Source organism: Lithobates pipiens, unplaced genomic scaffold (assembly GCF_037356315.1).
Source record: "Lithobates pipiens isolate NorthernLeopardFrog02 unplaced genomic scaffold, aLitPip1_a1.2 Scaffold_28, whole genome shotgun sequence".
NCBI lineage: Eukaryota > Metazoa > Chordata > Amphibia > Anura > Ranidae > Lithobates > Lithobates pipiens.
The window spans coordinates 197,056,686-197,078,939 of NW_027507789.1; the positions used below are offsets into that span (position 1 = coordinate 197,056,686).

The following is a 22,254-nucleotide window of genomic DNA, read 5'->3' on the forward strand; positions in this document are numbered from 1 at the left end:
CTGGAATAACTTTAGCAGGCCATTGCTTCAAAGCTGAACTTTAGACCACCTCTCGGGTGACTTCACCCCCCAGCACTGCTATTATGGCGCATACGCAGATATACCGACGGACTCTGCCTGTCCTTTGGGTCCTGGCAGAGCCCGCTGGCACACCTTGTGATGTGATTTTTTGAGCATGCACAAAGACAGGGAAGGTTTCTGACATCCCTGGTAGCAGTTTTTGCATATGTGCAGATGGTTGGGGAAATCGGTGCATGCGCAGATGTACTGCAGGGCTCTTTTGGGACCTAAAGTCCTGCAGCACATGGGGCAGGGAGAACCAAACGTAATTCTTGCCTAGGTGTGTTGTGGAAATTTTATCATGTGTGTTTTATAGATTGTCATCTGTCTCCCTGTGTCTGATTTAACCAAGGAGCGCTCTAGCAGAGTGCACTTGGGTTGAATTGGGACCCGCAGTAAAACCATCAGTATGAAAACCATCTCATGGGCTTGGAGACGTGTTCTGTGTGTGTATGTGTGTGTGTGTGTGTGGGGGGGGGGGGGGTTTGCCGGTTTATAAGTATCGGGCGCAATGCGCTGGGCTTCTTGCCTTCAAATGTCTATTAGAAAAGGTAAGTCCGCATAACGAGAGAAACATATTATATCTCTGTTGTGGCTACTCTATCCCTTTTGGATACATATCTGCTTTAATAAGAGGACATTGATATCTGCCTTGTTAACGTACTCGTACCATATATTGACACCACCAGTAGCAATGCCCCTGCAGATCTTCTCAAGCCTGAAAGAACAAGTAGAATAATCTCACTAGATACTGGTTACTCTGAGCAGTATTGAGTTGGCTCCATGCTGACCAAGATGGTGGATGCCCTCCCCTTTAGTGTAGTCATTTCCTGTGATGTAATTTTGCATGGAGGAAGCGATTGGCTGTTGGGGCCATGACTTCCTGTTTGTCATTTCCTTTTGTTGCCGATGAATAAAGGTGCCTGTGCTCCTGAGGGCAAGGCTGGGGAGCGAAGGAGCTGAGGATGTAAGATGGTGGTCATGTCTGTGTTACTTGGGATGATATGGGAAACAGGGACATAGTAAGATGACTTAATACCAAAAGGCTGAAAGGGCGCTTAATAGCGCAGGAGACTGATTACGCATAGCGTATAGTGGAATTTCCACGACAGGTGAGAAACGTGGACCTGCTGCTTTGAAGCACAAATACATTACTTTGTAAAAAAAAATAAAATAATGTCCATTTATAGGAAGGAGTGGGGGGAGGTGTCAGGGTAGCACAACATGACCTTTAGGGTAAAGGTCCGCTTAAAATTTGCTGCCTGGAGTTGCACTTTAATAACAATGGGCCTTAGCTATTTAAGTATAAGCAATAAGAACTGTCTGTATAGCTGAGCTCCCAAAATGGGATTACCACTGTACTTCTTGTACTGTCATCCCACAGGTACAGAAATGGAAGACATCCCGTCCCCTCCAGCAAGGATCATGAAAAACCCTGCCTCTGTTGGCTCCTCCCATATCTCAGGACACACCAATCTCTTCCAGCCATCCGGCCAGAAAATCTCAGAAAACAACGGTTCAGTGATGAAGGGCCAGAATCCGACTCCAACAGGCTCCCCACTCCTGCCTGCCATGCATATGCCTTTACCTTCCAGCCGAGTCATTGAGGAACTCCACCGGGCGCTGGCCACCAAACATCGCCAAGACAGGTGAATGCATATACAATGCAAGACATGTCTGTAAGATGGTTACATTTATATTATAGCAAAGGGAATCTATGGGGATATAAATGGGGGGGGGGGGGGGGGCTGCCATTACTTATTTGGTGTTTAAAGGGGCAGGTTCTGGACAGTTCTCCTGATTCTGGCTGCACTACTTATTGCTTCAATAACTTGGAACAATCATGCAGGACAGGAGGTCATACTCCCTAGACTTCACTGCCTGCATGCTCATTGCAGGTAATTGATTCATACTTATTATTTTTGCATATTTTAAGTGCTGTGCAAAAGTTTCAGGCAGGTGTGAATGTTGTAAAGTAAGAATGCTTTCAAAATATATATCAATTGTTTATTTTTTTTATCAATTTACAAATTGCAAAATGAACAAACAGAAGAAAAATCTAAATCAAATCAATATTTGGTGTAACTACCCTTTGGCTTAGTTTTTACACTTGCACGCTTTGTACACTCGCACAAAGTGAGGAACTTTGTAGGGTTAGAGTCAGGTGTATAATTAACCAGTTATACCAAGCAGGTGCTAATCATCATCAATTTCATAAGTAGGTTGAAATGCAGCCATTAACTGAAACAGCTGTGTAGGAGGCCTAAAACTGGGTGAGAAACAGCCAAACTCTGCTACTAAGGTGAAGTTGTGGAATACAATTTTATGTCAGTGGTAGGCCAAAGAAACTTAATGCAGCAGATGAAAACACATCATGCTTACTTCCCTTTAACAGAAGATGTCTTGCAGTGCCATCCACACAGAACTGGCGGACACCAGTGGGACCCAGGTACACCCATCTACTGTCTGGAAAAGTCTGGCCAGAAGTGGTCTTCATGGAAGAATTGGGGCAAAAAACCCATACCTCCGACGAAGACTAAGCTTCTCAACTCTGCATGAAAACATAGGAACTGGGGTGCGGAAAAATGGCAGCATGTGCTCTGGACTAATGAAGCAAAATGTGAAATATTTGGCTGTAGCAGGAGGCAGTTTGTTGGCCGAATGACTGGAGAGCAGTACAATGAGTGTCTGCAGGCAACAGTGAAGCATAGCGGAGTTTCCTTGCATGTTTGGGGTTGAATTTCTGCAAATGGAAGTGGAGATTTGATTTTGATCAATGGAGTCCTCAATGCTGAAAAATACAGACAGATAATTATCTGTCATGCCATACCATCAGGGAGGGGTGTGATTGGCTGCAAATTTATTCTGCAGCAGGAAAACGACCCCAAACATACAGCCCATGTCATCAAGAACTATCCTCTGTGTAAAGAAGAAGGAATCCTGGAAGTGAGGGTTTGGCCCCCACAAAGACCTGATCTCAAAATCATCAAGCCTGTCTAGGATTACATGAAGAGACAGGAAGATTTGAGGCAGCCAACATCCACAGAAGATCTGTGGTTCGTTCTCCAGCATGTTTGGAACAACCTACCTGCTGAGTTCTTATAAAAAAAACTGTGTGCAAGTGCACCTAAAAGAATTGATGCTAGTTTGAAGTCAAAGGGTGGTCACACCATGTATTTATTAATTTGATTTGGGTTCCTCTTCCGTTCATTTACTTTCCATTTTGTTAATTGATAAAAATAAACTATTAACACTTCTATTTTTGAAAGCATTCTTAACCACTTGTCGCCCGCCATATAGCAAAATGACGTTGGCAAAGTGGTTGCGATATCCTGACCGGATGTCATATGACGTTCTCATTGGTGCCACCTCATCGGTGCCGCCTTATCAGTGCCCATCAGTGAAGGAGAAAACATACTTAATTCCAAAATTGTATAATAAAAACAAAGAAAAACTTTATTTTTAATTTTTTTATTAGTTTAGCAAAAAACAACAAAGCAGAGGTGATCAAATACCACCAAAAGAAAGCTTTATTTGTGGGAACAAAATGATAAAAATTTAGTTTGGGCACAGTGTAGCATGACCGCACAATTGTCATTTAAAAAGTGACAGCGCTGAAAGCTGAAAATTGGCCTGGGCAGGAAGGTGCAAAAGTGCCCTGTATTAAAGTGGTTAATTTACAGCATTTTTCACACCTGCCTAAAATTTTTGCACAGTAGTGTATTTTTTCATAGAGTCTTCAGGTTGGTCACGTGACACACTGGGTTCCTCTTCCTTTTCCAGTGGTTCCTCAGATGCAGAGATCATTGCTGATGTCAGCGCTGCTATCTGCATGAATATACTGTGAATAATGGGCACTGTCATGACGTACCCTCAATGGGCAGGCCAATGGCACCCTGCAGCCACAGTATCAACTCAGTCTTCTAGGTTGAGTGATGTTGGATGTCTTTTTATACCAGACGACTGAGGACATTTTGTGGTCAAAAAAAGTACTGCATAGGACATCTTCAGAGTGAAGCTGAGTATTGCAGCCTAAGCTTTTTTTTTTTTTTTTTTTTTTTAAATCTGCTAGGAAACTATGCTAATTTAAAATTAATTTTGCTCAGAGCTGGGCTTTAAATATATCTTATTAGTCACTCTCTGGGAATAACAACAATTTTCACTACTGACACTCTCATATTTGTTGCCTGATTTTATTTCTCCAGCTTTCACAGTCGGGAAGTGAAGTCTTCTCCGAAGAAGAGGGTGGAGTTTCGAACCTCAAGGCCCAACAGCATGGACAAGAGCAGAGACAGCTCCACGGAGAGCGACTGCGAGAACAAGTGCGGCTCAGTAAAAGAAGCAGAGGAAAACAAAGAAAACTTGATCAGGGATTCCAGCCATAAAGACAACGTGCTGTTATATGAGGATGAAGATGAACTCAACAGCTCTGTTATCTCTGGTGAGAACAGAAAACAAAAACATGATTTGTACAACACTTACACCCAAATTACATGTTTTTGTCCATTCTGCATCATCAGTGTTTTCACTTTTTCTCCCTTCTGAACAGAGCTGTGTGTATGTGTGATGGGGTGCATAGCAAAAACATTAAAGAATTCTTCTTCTCTAATCGTCATCCCCAATTACCAGTCCAAAACTGTATTTTAGGGCATGGCAGCCCACTTTTATTTGAAAGCAAGTCAAAGTTCCTACGGATAGGTCTTCCCACGCAGGGGATTCTCACCATCACTGCAAAGAGGCCAAGATGCTCAATGTTATATTCAGCCTTTTGGCTCTCTTGTGGCAGCTTTACTGCTTTGAGTACCTCTGCGGGGTCTTCCTGACCATCAAACACCTTTTGGTCTTCCTGACCATCAAACACACCCTAGTGTTTATCTATCTTAGCTCTGCGTCTTTCCTCGCAGCTCCCTAGCTGCTCTTGTCCCTCTTGGACTTTCTCTCAGGCTTTGACCTTGGTCTGTCCCAACCTGGACAGCATGGTGCACCAGCATTTCATGGCTCCCTTCACACACTGACCTCCTTGAGTGACCTTGGTCTGTCCCAACCTGGACAGCATGGTGCACCAGCATTTCATGACTCCCTCCACACACTGACCTCCTTGAGTGACCTTGGTCTGTCCCAACCTGGACAGCATGGTGCACCAGCATTTCATGGCTCCCTTTACACACTGACCTCCTTGAGTGACCTTGGTCTGTCCCAACCTGGACAGCATTGTGCACAAGCATTTCATGACTCCGTCCACAAACTGACCTCCTTGAGTGACCTTGGTCTGTCCCAACCTGGACAGCATGGTGCACCAGCATTTCATGGCTCACTTCACACACTGACCTGTTTGAGTGACCTTGGTCTGTCCCAACCTGGAGTGCATGGTGCACCAGCATTTCATGGCTCTGTTCACACATTGACCTCCTTGAGTAACCTTGGTCTGTCCCAACCTGGAGTGCATGGTGCACCAGCATTTCATGGCTCACTTCACACACTGACCTCTTTGAGTGACCTTGGTCTGTCCCAACCTGGAGTGCATGGTGCACCAGCATTTCATGGCTCTGTTCACACATTGACCTCCTTGAGTAACCTTGGTCTGTCCCAACCTGGACAGCATGGTGCACCAATTCTGGCTACGGTATGAAGCCAGCACACACATGAGCCATAAGTGTGCCTTCTTCTCCCAAAATCTGCTGAAAACGACCATTTTACAGAGTAGCACTGGGTCATCCTGCTACAGTAGATTCAACCTCTCCATTTGTCCCGGGGACCAATGTCACAAGTCTGAAAGTTATGAAAAATCCAAAATTGGAGTGTTTAGAAAATGTAACAAAACCTTTTGTATGGGGACAGCTTTTCTAGTGGAAACTGTCTAAGAAGGGAATTGCTCTCATTTTGGAGAGATTTCCTCTTGCTTCTTGTTGCATCCCGAGGACAAGAAATGGAGAGCAATCTCCGTAATGGGATGCAGACTGCAGAATATAAACTCCCAGGTGGTTAACCACGTCAATATGGGGGCACTTTCCCTCTTCCTACCCAGGACAATTGTCGGCTTTCAGTGCTCTCACACTTTAAATGATAATTGTGCAGTCATGCGACGCTGTATCCAAACAACATTTTTATAATTTTGTTCCCACAAATAGAGCTTTCTTTTGGTGGTATTTGATCACCTCTGGGTTTTTTATTTTTTGCTAAACAAAGTAACAAAGACCAATTTTTTTTTTTTTTTACGTTTTTCTTCGTTTCTGTTCTAAAATTATGTTTTTTCCTTCACAGACGGGCACAGATAAGGTGGCACTGATGGGCACTGATGAGGCACTAATGTGTAGGATTGATGGGCACTGATAGGTGGCACTTATGGGCACTAATAGATGCCACTGATAGGCAGCACTGATGAGGAGGTACTGACAGTCGTTACCGATGGGCACTCATTGGCATCTGTGAAAGGCACTGACAGACATTACTGGTGGGCACTGAGTTGCACTTTGGTATGCACAGACTGGAATTTTGATGGGCACTGACTGGCATCTGATGGGCACTGATTGGCAGCTGGGATGGGCACCTCTGATGGGGGTTGTGCTAATAATGCGCTGATTATCAGCGCAGACCCCCTGTCTGACAGGAGAGCCGACGATCGGCCAATTACTGGTACTTCCTGGTTACCGCTGTGATCAGCTGTGATTGCTCACAGTTGATCACGTGATAAAGAGCCTACGTCATAGGCTCGTTACCACAATCAGAGGTGGTAACGTGACACACAACACCACCGATAGCCGCGCCCCTACAGGGACTTATCCTGCTGGACATCCTATGACATCCAGTCAGGATAACAGAGCCACATTGCGAATGTCAATCCACAATGGGGCGGGCGGGAAGTGGTTAAGGTGTAGTTCACACTGATGTGACTTCAAATGCCACCTGGGTCGCAATGCTTCACATGACAATGAAAATACCGTTGCATCCAATGGTGCCTGTTCACATCATCAGCTGTGATGCGATTTGGGAAAGGGTTCAGTACTACTTTTGGTGCGATTTGCAATATGATTTGACCCCATAGAATACACAAACCATATCCAAAATCACACTACATAATCAAACTGCTAATCCTGTCAAAATCACATTGCAATACTGTAGTGTGAACCAAGCCTTAGCCATTCCCTACTTTATCAAAACAAAAATAAACTTACCTGCCTGCCCACAGTCTTCTTTGTGCTGGGATGACAGCGCAGTATGTCTTGCTGGCAGATCAAGATGGCCAAAGACTAGCATTTGGAATAAGTCGGGATGTAGATGTCAGCCAGGGATCTCGTAGATGTCATATAGTTGGAGCAGAGCTAAGCATTACAGGCTTAGGGCCCTTTCAGATGGAGCGGAATGCGCCAAGCGGATCTGCCTGCTCAGCGGGGAATCTCTCAGGCGGATGACGGGCCCGTGTCCACTCCACTATGCACAGCAGACACAGCCTGCTGTTCTCTGAGACAGTTGGATGGAACCAGCTATTTGTTTCCATAAGACTATCATTCGATCCACCAGACGGATGAGGAACGGGATCCCCATCCGTCTGTTTTTAGCCGACCAGTTCGGATGCTGTCAGCAGACATATAGTGGTCTGTTTAGGTCCGCCTGAAATATGGAAAGGTGGAGTCAATTGATCCACTCTTGTGAAAGGGGCTTTCAAGTGATTGTAAAGGCTTGTACTTTTTTTTTTTTTCAAATAATAAACATGTCATATTTACCTGCTCTGTGTAGCCCCGATCCTGTTCTTCTAGGGGGCCCCCGCTGGTGCTCTTGGCTTCTCCTCCCTTCCAAGTACCCCAATAGCCAGCTATTTGCTATGGCAGACTCATGCATGCTCAAACCTGAGTCGGGCTGTGTGGGTCTATTGGCACACACACACAGAGTGGTTTGGCCCTGCCCCCCACTCCCTCCTCACAGGATTTGATTGACAGCAGCAGGAACCAATGGCTCTCACTGCTGTCTCTGATTCCTGTGAAGGGAAAGCATTGCTGTTTTTGGGCACAGTGCTGGATCAGGATTGGATGTACTTATTTGGGGGGGGCGGGGGGATTTTTTACCAGAGAATGCATGAAGGTGAAAAACCTCCTTTACAACCACTTTAGGTTCCACATTACATTGTTAATAGATCAGTTTATGAAGAAATGTCACAAACAGGTTTCTCAGGTGTCATAGTTAAAGTGGAAGTAGCGCTGACACTTTTTCATTTTAGGAGAGATATTGCATGTCTCTACAAAGTGCCAGCATGCTCACATTCTAAATTTAGACTTTAGTTCCATTTCAAATCACTTCAAACTGGCAAACAATACCTCTAGACCTGCTCAGCGTCCCAAACATGCAGTTCCATCTTTTACCACAAGAGGGAGTAGATAACTAAAGGTACATTTATTTATTTATAAATGTATAAGGCTTTGATTACAATGATCGCCATCCATCGGCAGTGTTTTCTGAGGAGCGTTCACTCAGTGGATGGAATTCTTTTTAGTGGACAGGCATTGCCCAAATGCCACATCAAACATTTATACCCCTGACTTGCAATTTGCCAACATCTGATATGTATTTATGTACAGTGCCTTGAAAAAGTATTCATACCCCTTGAAATTGTCTGCATTTTGTCATGTTAAAACCAAAAACGTAAATGTATTTTATTGGAATTTTATGTGATAGACCAACACAAAGTGTCACACAATTGTGAAGTGGAAGGAAAATTATAAAATGATTTTCAAGATTTTTTTACAAATAAATCTATAAAAAGTGTGGCTTTTCATTTGCATTCAGCCCCCTTTTACCGAGATACCCCTAAATCTAGTGGAAGCGACCACTCACTCAGGGAAACAAAGGATTCCTTATGGTATAGACTACACAGTAACGTGCAACAGCCATTGCTTGCTCATTGCGTCAACTGCATTCACCAAATCACTGTTGTGTAGCCTACACCATCGAGAACCCTTGTTTCCATAAGTAAGCAATTTGTGTCGTCGCCCCCCCCCCCCCCCCCGGGCACAGCTGATCACAGATCGGGGAAAAGAGCCTATATCACATCGGTAAACACAAGCACGTTATTGGCGTTCCTTTCCTCATGCTGACAGAGTGAGGAGAGGAGAGCTGATAACCAGTTTGTGTGAAAGGGACATCTACACTAATAATCAGGGCACTGATAATCAGTATCCTGATTATCACTGCAGTCCCAACAGTGCCCACCAGTGCTGCTAATTAGTGCCCACCAGTGCTGCTAATTAGTGCCCGCCTGTGCTACCAATTGGTGCCCAACAGTGCTGCTAATTAGTGCCCACCAGTGCTGCTAATTAGTGCCCACCAGTGCTGCTAATTAGTGCCCACCAGTGCTGCTAATTGGTGCCCACCAGTGCTGCTAATTGGTGCCCACCAGTGCTGCTAATTGGTGCCCACCAGTGCTGCTAATTGGTGCCCACTAGTGCTGCTAATTGGTGCCCACCAGTGCTGCTAATTGGTGCCCACCAGTGCTGCTAATTGGTGCCCACCAGTGCTGCTAATTGGTGCCCACCAGTGCTGCTAATTGGTGCCCACTAGTGCTGCTAATTGGTGCCCACCAGTGCTGCTAATTGGTGCCCACCAGTGCTGCTAATTGGTGCCCACTAGTGCTGCTAATTGGTGCCCACTAGTGCTGCTAATTAGTGCTTATCAGTGCTGCCAATCAGTGCCTCATCATCAGTGTCACCTATCAGTGCTGCTCATCAGTGCCATTTACCAGTGCCCTTCAGTGTCACCTATCAGTGCTCATCAGTGCAGCCTCATCAGCGCACATCAGTGAAGGAGAAAAATTACCAGTTTTCACAATTTTATAACAACGTTTTTTTTCCCAAAATGTTCTGTCTTTTTTTCATTTATTTAACAAGAAAAAAAAACCCAGTGGTGATTAAATACCACAAAAAAAAGCTCTATTTGTGTGAAACAAAATTGATAAACATTTCATAAGGGTACAATGTTGCAAGCTAAAAAAATAAAAAATATGGAGGCTGTCATTGCTGGCTTTCCTCTTAAAATGTCGGTTGCCTGACTCTGGTTTAAATACATTTGTGTCAGTCTCGAAATGAGAATACAGCAAAGGAAAGTCAGATTTATTTGTGTGTGTGTGTGTGTGTGTGTGTGTGTGTATATGTGTATATATGTGTGTGTGTGTGCGCATTTACTTAAAAGTATTGAATCTGGAGAAAACTGTGACAGCCATTGAACTAGAGTTTTCCAGAGGCCACTAATGTCCACCCCCCGATTTACTCATCACTGGTTTATTTGTGAATCGGATAAGGATTCTGCAGACAATCTTAGATCAATAAATTGCGAGTTTCTCGGAATAGTGAATTCAATTAGGGATATCAGAATTTCATTGCTAATGTCATTGCTAATGTTGACAATCATTTTTCTTTCTCTGTTGGGACTAATTCTCTTTCTTCCTTTTAGGCACTTTGCCTAGAAAGTACAAAAAGGAATTGTTAGCGGTAAAGCTGAGGAATCGACCCAGCAAGCAAGAATTGGAAGACAGGAACATCTTCCCGCAGAGGACAGATGAGGAGAGGCAGAAGATAAGAGAGCAGATTGAAATCAAGCTTTCAAAGTAAGTGAATGTGTACAAGTGGGGAAGGAGTCTGTATAACGAATGTTCGGAATAATGCAGGATTTCTACGATGACTACTGATCTACGTTCCACCAGCTATTTACTGGGATGGAGCTAGAGGCTTTCTTTTTCAAGGTGGAACACTCAGTAAGGCATTTTCTTTGCCAGGTGGTTAGAAGGAGGATATATGGAAGATCCGCACACAGTCCAAGGTTCCAAAACATTTTACATATCCATACAAAGGCATACAGATAAAAGCCTGAGATAGTCCATTTTTTAGGGTTGTAACATGTTAGCTTTTTGACTCTGTATGGATAAATGTTTGGTTTTGAAAACTTGGACTGTGTGCAGAATCATCCATATGTACTCTGCAGCTTGGGTCAAGGACGTCTTTCCCAGCACTGGTGCTCTCCTTCAGAACAGAGGATAGCGGAGGTGGAGCAGGTATACTTTTTGTATGTCCATTGGTTAGAGGAAGGCTATTATTGATACTCATTTTGTATCAAAAAAAAAGTTGGATCAAAAAAAAAGTTGGATCGGTCATTGTATAAAAAAAAAACAACTGCCATTGGTAGCTTATTTTTAAAGGTGCGAGCCCCAATGCTGTCATCTGGATCTTTTTCGTTATTTCTGAAGTAACTGAAGTGAAACAAACATTTTGTTATAGGATTATTATTAAAGGGACCTTTCCTTTTTAACTTTAGGTTTATCCATGTTTTGCATCTCTGAATAATGAAAATATAAAAGTGGCGCATCCTCTGAGAAACTGAGTTTTGTGGTATCACTTACAGCAACAGAGCCCTCATTAGTGGTTATGCTGTTCCTGCATGCTGGTTGGCAGGCAGTTGCGAGCAGAGCAGTATTATCCATTATGTGTTAATCCACACCTCACTGTTCATGATGTTATCTCTCACCACGAGTCAGTACTGCTGATCTGTGAATGACCTTTATCAGTGTAGAATGGTTCATATTGAGGAATAAAGTGGACAGCTTCATGGCAGGAATATAGCAAATGGGTTCTGAGTGTGGGGTTTACCTTTGAATGTTGGTAACTTACTTTTGTGCCAGTGGCAAGCTGAGTTTGGCCATGTAAATCTTCCTAGAATACATCCTACTTTTTTTTTTTATCCATAGGCTTTTTTTTTATTATTAGAGTTCTAAAGATTTTCAACATAAATAAACCTCAAGAAAGGGGAAAAAAAAAAAGCACAGGGAGAAACATAAGAGAAAATAAAGTTGGCGCAAGCATGTCTACAGCTTAAATGGACAGATTGATGCATAAATCGTACCTTATACAAACATTCAGAGGTGTTACATGAGCTAGGACTCCATGGGAATAGAAAAAAAGAGGGGGCAAGAGAGAGATTTCCCAAAGAATTCTTGGTCTCTTTATTCATTAACAATGTCATTATGTGGATTTTTTCAATAAAGTAATTTTTTATTGGTGAATACCGACAGTTGCACTCTGAAGATCACACTCTTTCCCCTCTTTCTCTCTTTGAAATCTCTCTTTCCCCCTTTTTCTTTTTGTATGCTTGGCTTAATTCGGAGGAACACACCTATATGGTTGATTATATTTAATCCCTGAGGTGACAGTACGCTATGACTATTATCGGGACTATCTTACTGGTAAAGTCCCCACTATAGTCTTTTCTATTGGGATGTAGCCGTGTTGTCTTCTTTTACATTTTTTGTTTTGTTGTTCATGGGAATAGAAACTGTTATACTGATATAAAAAAATCTTCCCATATTTTAAAAATAGCTAAAACAATTATTTGGTAGGGATAGCGTATGAACCGACTGAAGAGTCAAGTCATTTAAATTGTGACCCGCCTTTCAAACAAGCGGTAAACCAAATGGGACACAAAATGATGTTGGTGTATCAATGGGATCTTGCATTCCTTGAGCCATTGTCCCTCAGTGTCAATCAGGGAAAAGTGAACTCTCTACCAGAATTGCTGGGATCGCAACAATGTGGCACCAACATCCGTTATTTTACTACAAATATGTAGACTGGACATTAAAGGTGCCAATATAAATGAATAACACACAATGTATTTAAAAAAAATCTTAGTAATTATTATTATCATTATTAAAAAGCTGACCTCTTGATTCTTAAAACACCCCACAGACCAATGCCAGGTATACACGGTCGGATTTTCCGACGGGAAATGTTGGATGTGAGCTTGTTGTCGGAAAGTCCGACCGTGTGTATGCTCCATAGAACATTTGCTGTCGGACTTTCCGCCAACAATTGTTTGATAGCAGGTTCTCAAATTTTCCGCCAACAAAACTTTGTTGTTGGAAAGTCCAATCGTTTGTACAGAAGTCCGCCGTACAAAAGTTCCACGCATGCTCGGAATCAAGCAGAAGGAGCCGCACTGGCTTTTGAACTTCCTTTTTCTCGGCTCATCGTACATGTTGTACGTCACCACATTCTCACTTTTGTAATTGTTGGCCAACATTTGTGTGACCGTGTGTATGCAAGACAAGTTTGAGCCAACATCCTTCGAAAAAAATTCCACAGTTTTGTTGGCGGAAAGTCCAACCGTGTGTATTAATGTTTTGAAGAATCTGTCTTGTAGTACATTAACAGCCTTGTGAAGGCTTAAAATGGTGTGTTTTAGGCGGCATTCACACCTGCATGTTTCCTAAACACGAAACAAAAAACGCAAATATGTGTTTTGTTTTGCCACCCGTTTCGAAAGCACTAAGTGTTAATGGCATCCCAAGCACGTGTAGAAGATGTGAGTTTCTGCAGCACGACAAAAAGGTGCTATAAACAGGCCCAACATATGCAATGAAAATACGCCTGACGATTCGGGACCAAAAAGGTTCTGGAGTTACTTTGGGATTGCCTCTAGGGCAGTGCGCATTAACTAAAAAAAAAAAGTGCAAAAAAGCGAGGGGGAAATACGCATTTCCGTCACACTCTGGGCCTGGATAAAAATATCCGCTTTCAAATAATGATACTACTTTTTATTTTTTTAATTTACATTGTCTGTTATAAAAAAATTTATTGGGATTTTCAAACTCCTATCAACATTTTTGTACCATTTTTGCAGGGAAAAGTAAGGATGTGATTAAGGACAGGGTGGGAACTAACTTTAGTGAAGCGTCCATTATTTCAATCCAACAGCAGATTCATCTCCTTCATCCATCCATTCTTTGAGCAAGGGTGGGGAAGGGAGATCCATTTTTTTGCTATCCGTTTCTATTCAATAAAGAGAAACTAAAGACCTTGTTTATTGTATGGATTATTGTGTGCCAGTAGCCTCATCGAGGGCAACAATGATCACTGAGCAGCCCAAAACTATGTTAGAACTTGCAGGTTCATTAAGCCTTATACAGGATTAATAGGTAAACCTGTTAAATTGTAATAGACACTGTCAGGGGTAATTATAGGATCTCCTCCCAGTATTCATTTGATATAGTGACCAAGTTCCCCCCAAGTCCCCCCCTATGTTTACTCCACTGCGCACACTTGGATAAATACTTAAGCAGTAGATGAGCATGCAGATGTGAGATCAAACCCTTGGCAACACGTACCAAGAAGAAGAGTATCCTCAATGTGAATTTTTTTTTTATCCTAAAAAAAAAAAAATCCTTGTGCCTGCAAAGCATGTTCAAACTATAAATATTAATAGAAAGCTTTCTTGAAAAGTCCAAGCAGAGTTGGACTCCATGGCTCCTCTGTATACAACATTGATATGGCGTGTACATGTGCTTGTTTCTTATGAAGTAATATAAGGCTTTTTTTTTTCAGAAACTAGGTACAGGAACTCAACCATGGCCCCCTCACGCACACCCTTCAAACCACATCAAATAGTGGATATTGTCAAATGTCACCAACAGTGGGAGGGTCTTAAAGGGGCATTAAATACCAGAAGTGTTCTACGTACAGAGTGAAGAGTTCAGGGGTGGACTACACACAGAGTTCAGGTTCCAGCCTTCTTCCACAGCTGCTTTCCTCTGCATCCCCCATCCACATCTCACTTTCACCCCTCTTCAGCTCTGACCTCTGCATGCACTCCAACCCTCTACTGCCTCCGTCTTCTCCCCGCCTCCTTAAACGCTCCACCATCTTCCACATGTCTTATTTATGTTGCTGTATTAAGCTGGAGCACCCAGTCGGCTCTAGTACCTCCCTGCCTACTGTAGTTGGCTCTGCCTCACGGGGAGATCATCCGGTGGGGGTTTCGGGATGTGCACTGCACCCCGGACCCTTCAGGGTTTTCGGCATGTCCCCATCCTGCACTCAGTTGGAGCCACTCAGGAGATCGGATCTGTGGGAGCCATTCGAAGACAAGCTGTCTTTCACCAAGTGATAGTGGTGAGCAGGGAGCAGAGCCAGAGGTGGTGGTGCCACCAAGTTCAAGTTCAAGCTGAAATAAAGCCCTGAATAAATATGTCCAGTTTGTGAATTTCAGGAAAGTGTGTGTGTGTGGGTGGTGGTGGGGGTGTTTATGTTCTAACCTGTGAAATGTTCAAGCTTAAAGGCAAGGAAATATATCCCTGGGCACAAAGTGGTGAGGGTCCCCTCACCCCATCTCCTTTGGGTATTGGAGGGTTTAAAGACTAATCCTAGGGCTTTTCACTTTGCTACAATGTAAAGTAGTGAGTGTACAGCTTGTATAACAGTGTAAATTTGCTGTTCTCTCAAAATAACTCAACACACAGCCATTAATGTCTAAACCGCTGGTCAACAAAAGTGAGTACACCCCATGTTGTCACATGAAAAGATATAATAAAATATTTACAAAAATGTGAGGGGTGTACTCACTTATGTGAGATGCTGTATATATACCATGTTTGTTATTTAAAAAAAAAAAATGCGTCTTTACAATCACTTTTATAGAGATATTAAACCAAAAAGCAAACATTTTTTTATATTCTAGCTAACCAATTCTTAGATGTGATGTTTTCTTTGCTTTATTTTTTTATTTGGGGATCCAGCCAAGAAGTCGGTTGTTTTTCAACAGAACAAGCTCACCTTTTAAATGTATCAGTTACCAGTTATCAGGGACAAGTAGTTATCAGTTATCAGAGACAAACCATTTACCACTGACAGGGGTGCTTACAATGATCTGCTGTTATTTATTTAAGACCTTTATTACAAAAGAGAAAAACCTGCTGCTGCAACTGCAGTATTAGTATATTATATTTTTGGCTTGCAGTTTAATACTGCTTTAAGAAACTAAAGTGAGATATTGTGGGTGGTTTATTGGAAGAAGCATCGGCCAGTTAACAGGGCTGGACTGGGACAGAAATTTGGCCCTGGACTTCATCCAGACTGGCCCACTTACATTTTGAGTGTCCCATCAGCACCCCCTTACATCAGAGTGTCCCATCAGCACCCCCTTACACCAGAGTGTCCCATCAGCAGCCCCCTTACATCAGAGTGGCCCACTGAGCCATCGGCCCACCGGGAAACTCCCGGTAGTCCCAATGGCCAGTACATGCCTGCCAGTTAATAAAAAGCCCAGAAAACTGTCCAAATTCTTCTATGATAGACGCTGCATGTCAGAGGGGAGAATGTGTGTCAACTAGGAATAAGTATATTTTATCCTCTGCTTCTCCTCTAATAAATCCTGCTATTTGCTGAGATTGTCTAATCAGGGCAGCAAGATGTTTGATAGTGAGTTCAAATATAAAAATGATGTAAAGGACATCTCCGCCTGATTACTCCTTTGAACTGGGAACAAGAGGAAGTCTGAATCATTTGTCCTGATGCTCGAACAAAGGCTGGCATATAGCAATTGCACCCATTTAAACAAATGTGGATCAAACACAAATTTGGTAAGTAGCCCCCCCCCCCCCCCCAAGGTAGTCTCATATAGTGCTATTGAAGGCTTCAGCCATGTCTAGGGTCAGTAGAGCCCAATTACCATCATTGTCTGTGGGGCTCTGAATATTTATTCATCAAATGTTCTTTGGAGTGTATTATTCAGATATATTATTCAGATCACTTTCACAACCCTAGATGCCAGGATCTTTACTAGTATTATGACACCTGCGTTAAGTAATGAGATAGGATGGTATGAATCAGTAAAAGAAAAAGGTGCTTCTTATTCGACACGTGCAATTCCGAAATTTGGAAATTGGAAATTGGAAATTTGTACATTTTTGGACATTTCGGAAATTCAAATTTCGGAAATTCAGAAAAATTGGAAATTCCGGAAATTGGAAATTCCGGAAATTGGAATTTCAGGAATGTGAAATTCAGAAAACGTAAAAATTTCGTAAATTGTAAATTTCGTAAATTTAGAAATTTAAAGTTAGGGAATTCGAAATTTATAAAATTCGAAAATTCAAACATTTGGAAATTCGAAAATCCAAAAAAAAGAAGAATGAAAATCTGAACATTCAAAAGAATGAAAATTCAAAAACCCGAAAATCTGAAATGATAACTAATAATAAATATTAAATTATAGGTATTGGAATTTCCCTTCAAATTTGGCTGGTGAACGTAACAAGTACGAATTTATCTGAAGTTACGAATCAACTGAAATAACGAATGCCATATCTAAACAAATGGAACATAACAATCTAATAGTAATTAATAACAGTAATAATAATGAAATCTTTTTATTATTATTTTGTTCCATTCCATTTGTTTAGATGCGGCATTCGTTATTTCGGATAATTTGTAAATTCAGATAAATTTGTATTTGTTACGTTCACAAACAGCCAAATTTGAAAGGAAATTCCAATACCTATAATTTAATAGTTATTATTAGTTAGTTATTAATTCGAATTGTACTGATTTTCTTTCTTTTTTTCAGATTTTCGGATTTCTGAATTTCTGAAAATTTGAAAATTTGTTTATTCGAAAATTTGGCGTTCGAAAATTAGAAATTCAGAAATCCAAATTTCAGAAATTTAGAATTTACGAAAAAAGCAAAAAAAAAATAAAACGAAAACTAACACATTTTTTGTCAGTGCACATGTCTAGTTCTTAAATTTGGTGTGTATCTACCACAGGGCAGATGCCGCGCGTGTCGGCTCCCGTGCGCATGCGTGGGAGTGACGTCATCGCGGTTTCGCCCAATGACAGCGGCGGAGCTGCGAGACCCCACCGAGAAGATGGATGCGCCGGACTACAGGGGACAGCGGTGACTTCGCTGGCTCCTGTGTCAGGTAAGTGACACATAATGGACTACTGTGCGATGCATAGTAGTCCATTATGCGGGAATGAAAGAGGAAGTAAACTCATCAGGGTTTACTTCCTCTTTAAGGTTTTAAAATTTCAATTAGAAGGCCATCGACGCCCGGAGTCTTGTCAGGAAAATTTAACACTGAATTCTCTAGTTCCTTAAGTGTCAGGGGGAGTCTAGGAATTCCTTATCCTTTTTTTTTATTTTTTTTTTATCTTTAATATTCTTTATTCCGTTTTCCTTCACATTTACAAAACATCATAATATCTACTGCACAATACATCTTGTACATCACCGCATTCCCACGTTCGTAATTGTTGGCCAATATTTTTTTTGTTTTTTTCCCCTTATTTTTTTATGATTTTTACAAAAGTCCGTACAACCATTTGAGAAGCACCTCAAGCCATATACATAGTGTTATAATCTCATTCCATTCCATTATCGTGTATAAATTTTTTTTTTAAATAACCATCATTGCATTGTTCTGCATCCTACGCACTTATTTCCTTAAAGTAGGGACAACAGAAAAAACAAACAAGAAAAACAACAAAAATAAAAGAAAAAGAAACCAAAAAGTGTGCACCAAAAAAAAAACGTTAAGCCCTTGTACACACTGTCAGAGATTCCGACAACCAAATCCGTTGGAGTAATTCCGACGGATTAATTCCGAAAGAGGCCCGGAAGTGATGTTGCATACACACGGTCGGAACAAAGTTGTCAAAAAATCCGATTGTACATAACTTGATGATGTTATTTCATTACGACAGGACTATGTTCAGACTAGTAGCCAATAGCTTTGGTCTAGGAATTTGATCTGAGCATGCGTGGCACTTTATCCCTCGGAGTAGGCTACACATGATCAGAGTATGTCCAATCGGAGCATTTTGTCGGAAAATTTTACCGGCAAGTTGGAAAAGTTGGTCTGTCAGTTAATTCCGACGGAAACAGTCGGATGGAGACCACACACAGTCGGAATATCTGACAAAATGGTCCAATAGGACACATTCCCTCGGAATCTCCGACCGTGTGTACAAGGGCTTAAAGGTTCACTCAACTACTACCAGTGCCATTTGGCCAACATTTGTGTGGCCGTGTGTATGCAAGACAAGTTTGAGCCAACATCCTTCGAACAAAAATCACGGTTTTGTTGGCGTAAAGTCCGATCGTTTGTACGGGGCATTAGAGTTACCAGATAGGCAGATATTGCCCAGAGACTAGTGAGCAGGGGGACATCTACCTGTCAAATCATTAAAGTTCCAGGATCCAGGAAAACATCAAGCCAGCAAATTACATAAATTGGAAAATCTTCCAGTGCAATAAAAAGCACCTCCAACCTCTGACTTACAAGGCCTGAAATATCTTGTTTATGCTCCACCAGGCTCATCTGAAAACGACTCTATAATAGGCAACTGCAGTTGCACCTGTATCCATACTGAGCACCTCCCAAATCTCAAGAAGTTGTGGTATGCATTGATAGGTATGCTATGATTAGCTCTTGCAGTCAATAGCTTGGGGCTACCGCTTATTTAACTTGGTTTGATTTACTATTGGCCCACTACTCAGTGGCTTCACTGGCCATTATTAAGGTCCAGGAGGAAATTGGGTCCAAGGTGGTTATGCATATACTATAGAACCCCGGTGATTTGGGGCACTCAACAGGAAAGTTAAACTTACACGAATGAGGATCCCTGGTGGTATTTTACTATACGGCTGGTGCTTTACTGACTTTTACCTGTCTCAGTGACTGATATGTGTTGTGTGTGTGTGTGTGGAACTTACATTTGTGGTTTCCTGTGCATAGCTTTAGAAAAATGACTGTCTGATTTGATTTACTATCTGGGGTGTTTTTTTTAAATTTGCTGTTCTAAGAATGTAATGTAGTCAGGCTTGCAAAAGTAAACAACTAAGAAGCTAAGCGTACTTGTCAATACGTTTTTTTTTTTCTTGTTTTTCATTCCAAAGTGTGGGTGCATTGCGGCATCATTATTGGAGGAGGGAGTGGAGGGAGACAGTCTTTGAGTACAAGTCTTTGGCAGTAGGTCCTTGTTTGGTAAATAACAGGCATACAAGCAGGGAGCAAACCTTGAAAATCCCCGATCGGTGTCTACAATGAGAACTGTCCATGTTAACCCTCCTGACTGTGTAAAGGAAAAATTATCTTCTTTTAGTTCTTGGATGATGTAGCTTAGCATAGTATATACAGTACATGCAACATTGTCCTACTAAAGCAGGGGTCTCCAAACATTCTAAACTGGGGACCAGTTTATTGTCCTGCAGACTTTAGAGGGGCCGGAAAAAAGGTCCCAATGTCAACGGGAAAAAACAATGTCCCATCTTTAGTGTCAGTAGGAAGAATTATGCCCCAATCGTTGGTATCATTGTGCCCAATTGTTGGCATCATTGGGAGGAATTTTGCACCATCGTTGGTGTCAGTGAAAAGGAGTTGTGCCCCAAAGTTGGTGTCAGTGGGAGAAATTGTACCCCATAATTGGTGTCATTGGGCCTAATTGTTGGTGTCATTGGGAGGAATTATGACCCTTCACTGGTCTCAGGGGGGGATTAAGCTCAAATTGTTGGTATCAGTGGATGAAATAGTGCCCCAAGGGCCAGATAAAAGCAAGCAAAGGGCCACATCTGGCCCCCGGGCTACAATGTGGAGACCACTGTACTAAAGGGTCAGTCCACCCAAAAGTGACAACAGTTATTTTTATCTCTCTGGGACTCTATTGGTACCCACCCTAACTGCAGCATTTTTATTTATATATGTTGGAACACTCTCAAAAATCCCAGGGGGACAGGAACAGATTTGGGAATTATATCATGGAGGTAACCTAGATCTTTGCTTGATAGCCTATGGGCTGAACAAGAGAACATCGCTTGATTCATTGGCGGAGGAATCCTCACTATTGGCTATTGTATTCTGCCTGGAACCCCCGAAGAGTGCCTGCAAACTTCCTGAATACCATTTTATATTATAACGTGTTATATTAAAGCTGAGTTTGATAAGGAGGAGATACCAAAAGGTGCCTTCATGTCATTTCCTATTAGCCATATCCTTTTTTGTATGCTCAGGAGCCTTGTTATCATGGGGGAATGATGGCTTTGAAGTTTAGCCCTGGCCAGCCCACAAACCAATGAGAGTGCCTTTATTTATGTTTTACTTACTTCACCCATTTGTGGGATGTTAACGCACGCATTTGGTGTAGGGGAAAGCCAAATCTTAAAGAAAACCTGTGCCAAGAAGCGTACTGAATTGCTGACAATTATGCAACCAGTGAATTCAAGATGCCTCATCTGCATAATTGTTGCTGGTCTGCCATCCCTTCTGGAAGTTATTGGATTAGTATGACAGCCATTCCGCTAGCATTTTCACCATCGCAATCTACATTTTTCATTCAGTACCGGTTTCTCTGAAACCTGGGCCTTGGGTCATTGGGCACCTGTAGTCACGGCACTAGCCAGGTCCAGAGAAGAAGTTGCATATAATAGATTTATACTAAAAATAATAATAAAAAATCTGCGCTTAGTAAAATAAAATTAAATCAGCAGCTGAACACTATAACCAGAAGAAATAAAAGTGCAGCGCTTAGCCTCTAAATATGACTGTGACTTAATAGAAATATATATATATATATAGTGTGAAAAACCTAAATAATGTGAGAATTATTAGTGAAAAATACTTTCAAAATTCAAATGTCCAATAAAGTCAAAAGACATTTATCTGTAACTCAAAAATGTCTAATAGGGTGAGAAACAAACTGAAAAATCAAATAATCATAAAAAATGAAGTGACACAGTGTAAAGTCCCATGTGAAATATGAAACAAAAAATGACGATTAATCTTGTTTGTTCAAAACAACGATAATAATGCTTGACCGCGTGGACCCTTCACCTCTGTAAACCAATAGTGAATGGAGGCTTACCAGAACACCGGTGACCCCCTGTTAAGGGAGGTCGGTTTGCGCAGATACGATCACATAGACTTTTCAATACAGGAAGCCGGAAACCGACCCAATCCTTCGATACAGGAAGCCAGAAACCGACCCAATCCTTCGATACAGGAAGCCAGAAAACGACCCAATCCTTCGGATATCACGTAATCTCCAAATCCGCTCGGATCCTCTCATAGGCCTCAAAACGTCATATCACCAGAAAAACAAAACAAAAATGCGCCCGATCGTGTAGTATGGTTTGAGCAGATTTTTATTCTTATTCAACCGAATAATTTGAGCGCTAAATAAATGACTCCACCGAGTCGTAAAAAGTAAACATAACATTTAAAAACGAACAGATTGCTAGCAAAAAAATATATATAAAAAACTCATCAACATGAGTAAAGAACGAATGCTAATGCACAAGGGGTTTACTTTTTACGACTCGGTGGAGTCATTTATTTAGCGCTCAAATTATTCGGTTGAATAAGAATAAAAATCTGCTCAAACCATA

At 41.8% G+C, this 22,254-nt stretch overlaps 1 protein-coding gene across 4 annotated transcripts in view; it reads left to right on the forward strand.

Moving 5' to 3' along the window:
• Positions 1-22,254, forward strand: part of PHACTR3 (phosphatase and actin regulator 3) — a 225,049-nt gene that overhangs the window by 89,095 nt on the left and 113,700 nt on the right. For all 4 annotated transcript variants that reach the window (XM_077460255.1, XM_077460257.1, XM_077460256.1 and 1 more), the window contains exons 6-8: positions 1,445-1,709; positions 4,266-4,501; positions 10,498-10,651. In XM_077460255.1, coding sequence (XP_077316381.1) covers positions 1,445-1,709; positions 4,266-4,501; positions 10,498-10,651 — 655 coding nt within the window. The remainder of the gene's footprint in view (positions 1-1,444; positions 1,710-4,265; positions 4,502-10,497; positions 10,652-22,254) is intronic.